General features: G+C 39.6%; 1 protein-coding gene across 1 annotated transcript in view; it reads right to left on the minus strand.

Moving 5' to 3' along the window:
• Positions 1 to 12,896, minus strand: part of csmd2 (CUB and Sushi multiple domains 2) — a 340,637-nt gene that overhangs the window by 181,917 nt on the left and 145,824 nt on the right. Inside the window, exons 8-11 of the mRNA XM_021322558.2 lie at positions 9,324 to 9,411; positions 8,731 to 8,855; positions 4,607 to 4,728; positions 1,038 to 1,141 (exon numbers count right to left, since the gene is read on the minus strand). Coding sequence (XP_021178233.2) covers positions 1,038 to 1,141; positions 4,607 to 4,728; positions 8,731 to 8,855; positions 9,324 to 9,411 — 439 coding nt within the window. The remainder of the gene's footprint in view (positions 1 to 1,037; positions 1,142 to 4,606; positions 4,729 to 8,730; positions 8,856 to 9,323; positions 9,412 to 12,896) is intronic.

The following is a 12,896-nucleotide window of genomic DNA, read 5'->3' on the forward strand; positions in this document are numbered from 1 at the left end:
TGTCCACTAAATTGCAGTTGTGGTTTAAAAACACTGATAGCGGACGTGCTCCGATGGTGCAGGCGTAGTGAGCACGACCCATAAGGCTTACAGAGGCCTTAGTCCTCGACGCAGCTGACCTGGGTTCCATTGCGGCCTGAGGCCCTTTGTCTTCCCCCCTCTCTCAATCCCCCTTTCCTGCCAGCCTACTGTGTGAAAAATGAGCCACTATTGCTGTAAAAACCCAGAAAAGGAGTTGGAAAAAAAACAGATAGCAGCATCAAATATTTTCCTCCCATTTCACTTGTGTGCAAGGATGCCATGACTAACTTACAAACATGGCTTTCATGCTCTGAAGGGGTCTATGGGCTGAGAAAAAGAAATAAAAATCTTATGTGTTCTCAGTGTTAGTGTGCCGTGAACAAACTTTCTTCTGTGTGTGGTAGCTGGACGCCTACCCAGACAAAAATATTACGCTGCAGAAGATATTCCCACATCAGAAAACCTTCCCTTTCATAAACTTCGGCTACATTTATCCTCCTCACTCCCAACAGTCAGGCAGCCTCAAATAAAAACTGATCCATAAAAAGCTTTATTAAGGTGGTAAATTTCAGCACAATTAACAATGGCGTCCTGTGACTGGAGAAGCCGCTGGTACGAACTCCATGAGGGGGCATCGATATGCTGTTTGCAATGCTGCGCCGCATTGCTGTTGCACTCGTTTCAGCACTGGAAAGCGTTCTGATTGACAATGCGGTGCAGCATCTATTTTTAATACCCTACTGCATCAGGTGCTGATGAAATAAAAGGAAAAACTGTACCGATGAGAAATAAATGCTAGGGGCAAAGGAAGAGAGTGGGCTACTGCTGGGTGCGAGGAGGTAGAGGAAAAACTAATAGCGAGTGCTACAAGACAGAGCAAAGATGAAGAGAGGAAAGGATGAACGGCATTGAAACACATTTGGCAGCACAGAAATGACTGGTGTCCCAAAGGGCAAACGAAAGCAAAGGAAAAATTAGAGGCATGAAAAGATGAAGGTCAAAGAGGAGGCACTCACACATGGAAAATGGTCTTCTGGTCCCCCACAAGCTCGCCGTCTCCCACAGTCAGCGTGTCGTAGCCTCTCTCCAGGTCAAAATCCTCAAATGTCAGCTTGATCACCTAGACAACAGCAGAGATATCGCCCAGAGAAGCATCACTGACAGATGCTTGAATGATCCTGAGATCAGGTGCAGAGAAGAGACCTCCTTCCATCTGTGATCCCCGATGCCCCTGTCCATCAATCCATCATTCAAGCGTCTCATTTGAATATTTTTCAGACACATTTCACTGGGCGCCTATGATACAGCTGTGCAACTTGCATATAAAGTTCTGTTTTGTTTTCGCTAATGTCCTTCTTTTTTTTGGACAAGGTTCGGGTTTCTATAGAATTGTGTTGTATATTGTCCTAGTCTGGATTATGCAACAGACAAAGAGTTTGTAATGAATCGATACATGACTAAGTGTGCTTTTCTACACCTTACTTTGAATTCTCTCCCACTTGTCAAATATCTGACGTAGGGCTGGGCAAGGTGATCCAAAAATAATATTTTGATATTTTTAGGGTGAATGCCGACTGATGATCTTTATCTCCATATGTTGTTCTTTTCGTAACATAATTATAAAGAGGCATCTTTGAATCAAAGACTTTTTTTAACAGACAGCTGTAGCTAAATATGAGAAACTGCTGAAAAATAACCTACTGTAATACATAAAGGCATAATTCTAACAAAACAGGGATCATCTCAATATGAATAATTAAAAAAATCTCAAATTTTTTTTTTATTTTTATATATTGCCCAGCCCTAACCTGATGTCTTATCAGTCCCTTTGAATCATCTCAACTCTTCCCAAACCAAAACAAGAGGTAGTCAGACACATTTAGGGCCCCTTTTAGATGACTTAAAGCGCCATTAACAGATTGAAAAAATTGTTGTATATTTTCCAAAGGTAAATATAAAGTATACATACTCCTTTAACTTCATTTTCACTGCATTACACTCACAAATTTGAGAGTTATATTTTTTATTAGTATCTTTTGTAACAGACTAACACAAAGTTTAGTGTGTAACAGAGATTTTTAGTAAAGAAATTATGATTTTATAATGTTTTGCAAAAAATAAGAAATTAAAATGTGGTGTGCAATTGTATGAAAGCCCCTTTACCATGATAATAAAGTCACTTGATTCGTTAATAGAGCCCATATTCTGTGAGTGCCTCGGAGCGTAGTTGGAGAGCGTTAATGAAGAAACAGCAACCTGAAGTTCAGGGAAAATACCAGACAGGTCATTGGTATTGTTGTGGAGATGTATGTTTAAAGCAGGGTTAGGTTATAAAACAAATGCAAAGCTATGAATGTCTCACAAAGTAATGTTTAATCCATCATCCAAAACTAGAGGGGAATAGAAGTTATTCAGGGTGAATAAGAAGATGGTTGCAGCTAAAACATCAGGCTAGATGTTAAGGGCACGCTGTTATAAGCTGCAAAACATTTTATTTGTAAAAATCACGTAGAAAATCACCTCCACTTTCACAAATGTTACCTCTACTTTGTGTTGGTCTATCACATAAAATCTCAATAAGAGCCAAACACGACAAAATGTGCCATATGAACATTTTTCTAGGCAGTGTACCTTTTATGAAAGGCTATAAAAAGTTTGAAAATATTTTTAAATAGTTGACTTTGGAGCATAAAGCACTCCCCCTTATAATCCTAAGCACATTTGCAATCAGCACAGATGAACCCATTAATTGACCGACAGAGGAAACCGGGAACAAGAGAGAATAACAGAGCTGATAGGTACGATATCGCAAAAAAAAAAAAAAAAAAAACAGAACAATATTTTGTCTCCTAGATTAAACTGGGTGCCACTGATTTCTGACAAATTTCTAATATTTTCAGAAAGCTGAGAGAGCAAGGCTTAATGAAAAAGCTTATATAAATGCAAATTGCATTCTGTACCATGTTAAACCTTGTGCCTAATGAAAATTGCCAAGGTGGAGAGAAAAGATTGATGATGTGTTGCCAAAATAGGTCAGATCGCTCGATGAATAGAGTTTCATACTACAAACTCATCTCCCATCTGTCAGCCAACAAGTAAAGTCAAGGGGAGAGAAAAACGCAAAAGGAGGAAAAAAATAAATTCACTTAGCATCCATACTACGAGACAGCTATGAGAAACAACCCTAACTGAATGGGTGAAAGGGATCAATATGACACGCTTAAATTTAAAATAGTGTGTATTTCAGTGTTTATTTAACTGTTCTGTAAACCCTCTATGCTGTTTAGGATAAATCCTAGACAGGGTTTTCCTGAAGAAAATCTAAATTCTCTGAAAGCAAATGATTTTTTAAAAGTCAGAATCTTTTCAAAGAATCATTCCTGATGCATCCTCCTGTATTCTTATATAATTTCACACAGAGCTCAACTTACAAAAGGTCAAACGCCTTTCGGACCAACAAGACAGCAGCTTGTTGCTTCTTTTACAGGAAAAAAAAAAGTTATTTCTCAAAACATTTACGTTCTCCTCCTCCAAAAGCAGTGTACTTTGCCAACCTCTAACTTTACACTTGGCATTTTAATTGTTTCTGAACAGAAAACCGGTGTCCTTGATGTTGGGTGCTTTAAATGCCTGTGAGACTTAGACAAAGAAACTTTCAGTATCTTCCAGACAGCTGACTAAAAACCCGCACGCGTCACGAAGTCTTGAAACTGAATTTAAGGGCCAGAGGAATCATTGTCACGTCCTATTCCGCTCCCTCAGCAGGACCTCAGCTCACACCTCCTCTGGCTGGGTCCACGCAGACGGACAGGAATAGAAAGCTCATTACATCCGTAAACAGAAAGAGACGGCCTCGCTCCATCTTCATCTGAACCGAGCAGCCTAAAACGCCGGCATGTGTGTCCGCGTACAGCCTGGCTTTCTGTAGCTGCAAACAAAGGTTGGGCATCGGTGGAAAGCGTATCCTTTCTGACTTGCCTTCCTGCTTTGCCGCTCACTCCACACAGCCTCTCTCACTTGAATGAAACAAAAAAAAAAAAAAAAAGAGAGAACTGATTTGTAAAACCACGCCGTTCGGTTTAGAGAGGGGGATATTTGGCAGAAGAGCAGCTGAATGGCCTTGAACACAACTCCAAAGTCAATGGTTTAAACAGAAGGGCTATGAGACTTTCATGTTCTCCTCTAAGCACGCTCTCAAACCCTTTTCCATTATTCTGCTGTCCAATTCACCCTTTTTGTGCCACCGCAGGTAATTCTAACAACTTGCTCAGTCTGTTGTTGGCTCGCACCCAGTCATTTTCTCCTTTAATTTGCTCATCTCTTACATTTCACTCTATCCCATCGCGTCCTAAACAACCCCCCCCCCAAAAGCTGTCCTGTAGCAATTGTCAAAACCTGAAACAAGTCTTTTGCGGAAGAAAACGGCCTCCTCCTCTTAAACCGGTGCGGCTAAATTACTCAGCTTCTCCTCTGCTGTCCGTCAACTAATTTGCATTTTTAATGAAAAAAAAAAAAACAAAAGCCAAACGTCAATTCAAATTTCTAACCGATTTCAGCTTCTGATCTGATGGTGAGTGAGTGTTACCTTGGACATGTCTGTTGCCGTGATGATCCAAGTGCAGTTCGCATTGTTGTCGTACTGAACAGGATAATTAGGAGACGTGATGACACCACTGGGTCCTTTTAACTGACCGCCACACATTGGCGCTACAATACAGCAGACACAAAGAGGCAGACGCGGGGTTAAAGACAGTTTAAACACACAACATGATCACAGAAAAAACACAGTTTTTTAAATCGTTACTGTCCGAAAGGGTAATAAAATGTCAGCAATTGGTGTATAAATAGACTTTTGGGGAATATCTACAGAGGAGATGCATACCCCATATTAAAAGCAACAGAGATATGTGTACAAGCCTTGCAAAGGCTTGGGTTGCATGTAAAGTGTGCATCTATTTGAAAAGCTACAGGTTACATTTACTTAAAAACTGGCTGGATGGTAGGATCTGAGCATTGATTAGGAAAAGGTGACCTTCTTTCAATATTGTAGGTTGGGGAGAAGTTTAAAGCGCCGTTTGTTTAAAACAATTTCCTAAGATTTGGACGTGGCATGGAGCACTGCGATGGCAATCCGTCACCCAGAAATAGAAAGAGTGTGGCACAGCTGCAGCCGTACCAAGGTGCCTCCACTGACAGGCCTGGGTATTGAAGAGTATTAATCAGAGAAGCACAGGCCTCCTGGCTGCTCTTGTCTGACCTCTTGTCTAGCTTTTATGGAAGCGTGACAAGAATAAAGCAATTGTTAAACCAAAATTATAAGGACTCCTATTCATAGCTATCCACAAGACATTTAGGGGACTGCAAACTTTTTAGAAAACAAGAGTTCTGGTCAGATGAGACTAACGTCCAACGTTTTAGCCAAGATGCAAAACCCTTGTGTTTGGTAGAAATCTAAAACTGAGCACTTTACACCCTGTAGTCAGCATTACAATTAGAATGTGGAGGCTACTCTGCAATGGATTATCACATTATCTAAAGTTTTTAGCAGTTTCAAGTTTGCTGTAACATGACAACATATGACTAAGCCCAAGGAGTATGAATACTTCTACAAGTGTTTGGGATGAGTAAGCAGACCTCATCTGGAGGATCCATTGCCCGGCATGTTTATAGCTATTCCTTGTTCAAACAGAGCTGGTTTAAACATATTGACCAATTAATCACATTCTTTTTGTAAAGCACAGAAACTGTTTTACAACTCACTAAGACGAAATAGGCTTACAAGAAAATCTGTGGAAATCGAGATCAATTCAATCTCATGGCGAATCAGTTTTATTTAACTCACATTCTTAATGAACTAAGTCCATCTGTCTGTATTTAAAATTCAGTTAATCAACAGGGACATGCTTCAATGTAGACTCCCTGTTCAATATTTCCATTGATAGAGCGGGTGAGGAATTAGAAAACTGGGCTTAAAAAAGGGACAAGGTGACTTTTCCTATGCACGCCCAAGGGTGTCTGCATGGCAGAACTGTTAAAATACTTCAAATAAAAACAAAAGACTAACAACTCCTCTCTGACCAACCTCATAATGTTTGCAAATAACTGAACAATGTAACGCACGTTAGATAAGTTATGGAAAAGAGAGGTCTTTAGGGTGTTCAAGAACCACAAGTGGCCTTATTATTTTAACAAAATTAGAAGTTTGACAAAGTCTAACAGTAAATTACACAATTGCAAATACTGGTGGAAATTAGCCAGGGCTTAACAAAGCAATAGTAAGGATTTTACGGATGTTTTTTTTTTTTTTTTTTACTGTTGGAACCTATTCACCTTTTGCAAGGATCCCTTGACAGACAGGACAGTAAGGCCCAACAGTCAGACAATGTATAAATAGAATTGGAACTATAGATTTTATGCCAAGATAATTAATTTGGAAATACCTTATCCACAATTGTTAATGATAGCTCTTTTAAATGTAATGGTGGCTGATGCTAATTCGGGATACAGAGCTTCAATCACTCCCCGAGAATGTTTTATCTTTATTTAAAGATCGTGAGGCTGAACAAAGGTGCAGCGTGAGAGGTTTCATAATGGGTTGTTGAACGCTGAGACGGGATATTATTCAGGACAAATTTCTCTTACCCGTCAGGATGTTTTAGGTAGATAACTGTCAGTACAGGGCCTTCCGCTCTACTATATGGCAAACTATTACTATTTTCTGGTGTGCAGGTGACAAGACCTCAGATGGGACCAACTTAGCATCACATTCATAATACTCCGTCTACAAGCCTAATTCATTTAGGGGATACTCTAGTGCACACTCATTGCTCCGGTTTTTAAATCACTAAAATTGAAAAATAACAGCTTCACAAGTCAGAGCAAAAACATCAACCATAGTTGACTAAGAAATAAGCCTTTTGCTACAATTTTGTCATCTCAATAAAATCTATTTTTATTTAGCTGAGGCAGATCACTTATTTGTGAACTTTTTTTTGTTTGTTTGTTTGATTTTTTTGGACATCCAACATGTCTGATTATAGGGAGTCCAGTGATGTTAAGCCAAGTAATCCTTCTGATTGTAGAAATTAGGTAATTCTCTATTAAAGCTGTTTGGCAGATTATCAGCAAAGATCCATACTTTCAGATCCACTCAGCAGTTTAGTATTTTTTGGAACATTATACAACTGTGAGCTGCGATTTTTTTTTTTTTACACTGGCTTTTAAAATTTGATCTGATTATTCAAAGCCTTACTTGGTTCTTTTTCTTCTTTTTGTATTTGCTACTCACATTAACCCATCAACATTCATTAGCCCAATGAAAAGCAGGGTAATAAATTGCCTGCAGTGAGGAAGGGTTCCTACATATTTAATACTGAAAGGTTCCATGCTTTTTAAAATGTAAATGAACAGAGTTATCAATCCATTTTAACACAGTACAAAAATGCAGGGAGGATTGAAGGTGGATATTTCTGCTATGCTCAGGTTTAAAGCTCCAAACGCCACAAGCTGTATGGAAAGATATAGAGTTGTATGGCTAATGGACAAACGGATGGATGGATGGATGGATGGATGGATGGATGGATGGATGGATGGATGGATGGACGGATGGATGGATGGATGGATGGATGGATGGACGGATGGATGGATGGATGGATGGATGGATAAACTATTCTCTATTCTACTATCATCAGTCCATGGATTGATGGATAGATGACAGAAGAACAAAAGGGTTGATTCATTAATGAAGAATAGATTGATAGGTGGGAACATGACAATGGACAAATGGTTTTATGGATGATGGTCAAACAGTGACGGATGGCTGCTGGTTACCTGAATGACCGCATGAATTAATAAGTGATAGATGCACAAGCATGCCGGTGGACAAAAAATGAAAAGACAGAAGGACCGTTGCCTGGATGGATGGATGGATGGATGGATGGATGGATGGATGGATGGATGGATGGATGGATGGATGGATGGATGGATGGATGGATGGATGGATGGATGGATGGATGGATGGATGGATGGATGGACAAACAAATGCAAAGACAGGACAGATGTCTAAAAGGACAAAATGTTTTGTTGGACAAATGGATGGATGGACGAAACTTTTGATGAATGGAAAAGAGGACAAACATGATGAGATACAACTAACTTTGCATATTCCAATTACTTTTTCCATATCTGAAAAATGCTTATTTTCAAATCAAATTCCATCTTTTTCCATACAGCATAGAAACCCTGGAGAAACCCTGGAGAGCGCCACAGCAATATATTTTTAGCAGACAAGTTTAAGGTTTCATTAAAGCATTTTAATAGTGAATATGTAATACTGTTTAAAGAAAAAATGAACTTAAGAACAAATACTAAAAACCTCTGCAGACGTCAATAAACAAAAATACAAATAAATCACCTGTTGCCAGCAGGTCACAAGGGGAAAACACATGATTGATGGGTATTCACCATATAATGCATGGCTGAGCAACAAGAGCGAAATAAATGCAGGGTAAAGGTGAAAATAAGGCCAGTCACAACAACCTGGTGCCAACTGCGTCTTGAGGAATGGAAATGTACTGCGCACCCACGCAAAATAACTGCAGCCTTATAAGCAAATAGGAGCTCAGCGCCACAGTGCAAAAGTATGAATAGAGGTCATATTAAGTCTACTGCTATTACATACGGGCTCAGGCATGACGTGTCAAAGCTTACCTCTGCAGATGGGCCGGTCATCACTCCAGCCCACATAGCTGTCTGTCACTCTGAGGCAGCTGATGCTTTTTGAACCCTGCAGTTCGTAACCCTCGTCGCAGGAAAAATGCACTGTAGCTCCTCGCCTGCAGTCGGATAAAGCACAGAAAATAAGCGAGTTAAAACGTGGGAGAAGCAGGAAAACATGTTTACCGGTAGAAAAAAAAAAAAAAAGAAGAAAAAAAAACATGTCTATTTTCTTAGCTCTACTGACGGTGGTTTGCACAAATGCTGGATCCAGATGACGCCCATTTGTCTGTGTCACAGGTGACCACTGATACAGACAATGGCTCTGACAGGAAACACGGCTCCATAGCCCTTATGGTAATATCGCCGTCTCCCACAGGCAGTCTATTACTGTGGCTGAAATAGCGGGGATCTGTAACTGCTTAAGCTTACGCATTTGTCTATTTGGATCTGTGTTCCGAAAGCCTGTAAAGAGGGAACGTGTTGCACTGGAGAACATTTTGAAACGAACAACAGAAGGTTGCGAAACCAGATAAACTGCCAAAATGAAAGGTAACATTGAATAACCTGCTTTTGCTTTTGTTTACCTGAAGTCGGAGCCTTTTCTTTTCCCCCGATCCGGAATCCCTGGGTCTGGGCACATGTTGTGTCCCTGCGCTACACCCATCTGAGACACTATTGGCAGAGAGCACATGAAAGTAGAAAATACACACCATTCAGCAGGTCAAGGACAATGTTTTTTTTAAAAAAATGTATTATTTCTCACAATGCTGTGCCTAAAATGTGACAAAAATACATAGAATACACAGTTAGTTTTTTTAAAACTAAATACAAACTAGTACTAAACAAATTACTACTATAGAACAATATTTTCAATATTGTTTGGTGCTTGATTTCACACATTTCTTCTGATTGTTTTTCCATCATCATATGGGGATGGGTGTGGGGGGGGGTTGAATCCTTTTCATGATAACATTTCAAAAGGTTCGTTTAATAATACAGCTGGATAAAAATCTTCAAACACCTGGATCCGTGCATATCTGTCTAAGTAAAAATCACTGTCACAATCCTATTTTCTGATAAATATTTTTCAACCACAACACCGCCGTAAGTCTCTGTTTATTCCTGTCATTGAGTCCACAAGAGTGAAGGTGAAGTGTCAAGAGGGGTCAGGTAAACGTGGCCAAGTGGCTAAGCTCTGACTGACTGCCAGGGGTCAGAGTTCTGCAGGGTCCAATCAATGGCACAGCTGCTCTCTGGCCTGAGTCACACACTGAAGCAAGACCGCAATAAATTCAAAACAAGGCTCGACAGCGTCAGCAGAGCTTGCTAATGTAAAACCTTCTGTGCAGATCTAGCTGCAGACTTATGAAGGTGTTGCTCCTTTCTGGTGCCATTACATGACCGCTTTCACTTATTGTTTTCACAAAATAGCAACACTGAATTTCACATTCTCGTTCGTGGTCTTGTTGAATAAGTACTAATGTATTAGAAAGTTGTTGTTGTTTTTTTTTAATGAATCCCAGACACAACCTAAACTTTATGCTGCACACTTCCCAGAAAAAGCAGCATTATTTAGCAACAAAACAATTTAAATTCAAAATGCAAAACAGTTCCCAGCAGCAGTAACATTTGCTCGCCTGCCTTCACACACACACACACACACACACACACACACACGCACGCACACACCAAGAATTCAGTGAGCCGTTTGCAGATAGACCCGCTTCAGCGTTTCCTGGAAGGGGTTTCTTACGGTTTGAGATTGTTTATTAGATTTTTTTATTAGTTATTTTCCAGGAACACATTTGTGAGGTCACACAGTGATGTTGGGCGAGAAGACTTAGCTTCCAGTCTCCACTCTAATGTATCACAAATGTGTTCTGTCTGGTTGGGGTCAAGTTACCCCATGTCAAATGTGCTCATGCTGGCCTTCATGGACCTTTCTTTCTGAAAATATCTGCCGTCGTGGTAAAACAGGAGGGGTCCAACCTGAAGCTGTTTTCACAAAACTGGGAGCATAACATTGTCAAAAATGTCCAGACTCACCTATTGGATGTCAGACCGAGAGGCATAAAGCATGTGTGGTGAGGTCAGCACAGGGGATTGTGGGTTGCCGTCTATCTAGACACTGTGCATGCTACGAGTGTCCACAAAAAGGGACAGACGTATTGCCACCAGGCAAGGCACGTTTATTTATAAAGGACTTTTCAGTAGCAAGACGATTCAAAGTGCTGCCACAGATCCCACATACCCGGGCAATTCACTGATTGCCCCTCTTCCATCAGGTAAACCATAGCAGAACACTAAAACAAAAACTAATAGACTTAAAAACAGCTTCTTTCCCAAAGCTGTGAGGGCTATTACCCCTGCGCAGATTCAAATAATATCCCAGCCCAGTGCATAGTCTTTGTGTTTGAGAATTATTTACACCGTCTTCACGTGCTAACATCTGTTTGCACACTTTCAGCTTCTCAGGGAGTGTTGCCGGTGTATTCAACTTGAACATTATGTCTTGTTCTGTGTTGATGTATTATTTGCGAATTTTGAGCCTGTCTCTCAAAATGTCATTTCATCGAGTCAAATATTGATTCTTGATAATTTGTCCCTATAGAGAACGCGTCTCCACTCATCTAGAGTCGAGGAAAAACGACAAGGAGTACATTTTACAACTGCACTATTTCCTATCACAATACTATGCTGAAATTGACCCAGCCCTTGAGAGTGAGGCGAACCTTCACAAATTTGTGTAGCAGCAGCCTGTATGCCTATGCTTGATTGTATACACCTGTATTTATGGAAGTGACAGGAGCCTCTGAATTCAATGATTTCTATTTGAGCCGCTTTGCTTGGTATTATAGTGCATCGATGCCCCGGTGATAGCTACCATTGTAACTTTTAAGTAACATTATTCCTTTACCGTAGATAAACTAAAATGATTAGTAACTAGCGTTACTAACTCATTAGTAACACTATCTGCTGTAACAACACTGTAGGAGTCCTTTAAATTTATAATCATGTATTTCTTTTTACTTGCACTACTACTCTGCTGATTTACCCAGGTAATCCATGGAAGCACATGGTCACATTTTCAACACAGACTGTTTTGTAAAGCTAGGTTTTATCAAAGCAGACCCCTCTATTTGATATAGATAGACTATTTTTCTGAGCCCAAGAGGGGATCTGGGATAGTTAAACCGGTAATTAAGTTCATGCGAGCCATTACCAAGCTAAGTGTCATTAAATCACACACTCCTGTTTGTGATTTGCTCTAATTTGTCCTGGTCCTTCTAGACCTCTTGGTCCATTATTGAAATGAGCTGCTTGCACCTGTGTTTGCAGATTAGTACAATTTTGGGCCCTCACCTACAGAACTGGATCCTCCCTTGGGCACTAATTATAATGTGCAAACAGTCACAAATATGCTTGTCTCTGCAAATGTATCTTGTAACATAAATTAGGCATTTATTGACAAAATATTGAGTATATTGTAAGATGATGGTGACAAAAATAACCATTTATATGACAAAAAAACGCCTTTTGGTTTACCCTGACTGCTGCAGAGGATAGAATCAGCACAGGAAAATCACGTTTCTAGACAGAATTGTAAATGGAGATCTTTTCTACTAACGTATGGTTTATAACCTTCAGTTTCCAGCTTTCTTTGAGTAATTTTAGAGGTCTTAAAGCTGTCAGTGTGTTATTGTTCTAATATGTTTAAATGTTGCTGAATGATATAAACAGTAAGCTGAGAGGACAAGGACAACTAAGATTTAAAAATAGCCATTGATGCAATGACTGGCATCCATTTGCAGGTTGAAGTGTGACTGTAGTACAGCCTAAAATTTCACAGTATTTCTAGAAGTGGTTGTTTATCGCCAGATTTTTTGTCTTGTTTTGTAAATGAGCAAAGACACAAACTTTTGTCTGGATACTTAGCAAAAGTCAGAAAACTGAAAATAATAGACTGCTATCAATTTAATGAGTAACAAAATATTCAATGAAGACATCCTCTACTTTTTTATACTTCTCGATCAACTGATATTCAATATATATATAATATATCAGTTTAATTTAATAGTATATCTGATGTGTTTCGAGATGGGTAATATCTGGATAATATGATAGTGTATAAATTAACCAAATAAGGTCCCTTAAGG

The sequence above is a fragment of the Fundulus heteroclitus genome, chromosome 13 (genome assembly GCF_011125445.2).
Source record: "Fundulus heteroclitus isolate FHET01 chromosome 13, MU-UCD_Fhet_4.1, whole genome shotgun sequence".
Lineage (NCBI taxonomy): Eukaryota > Metazoa > Chordata > Actinopteri > Cyprinodontiformes > Fundulidae > Fundulus > Fundulus heteroclitus.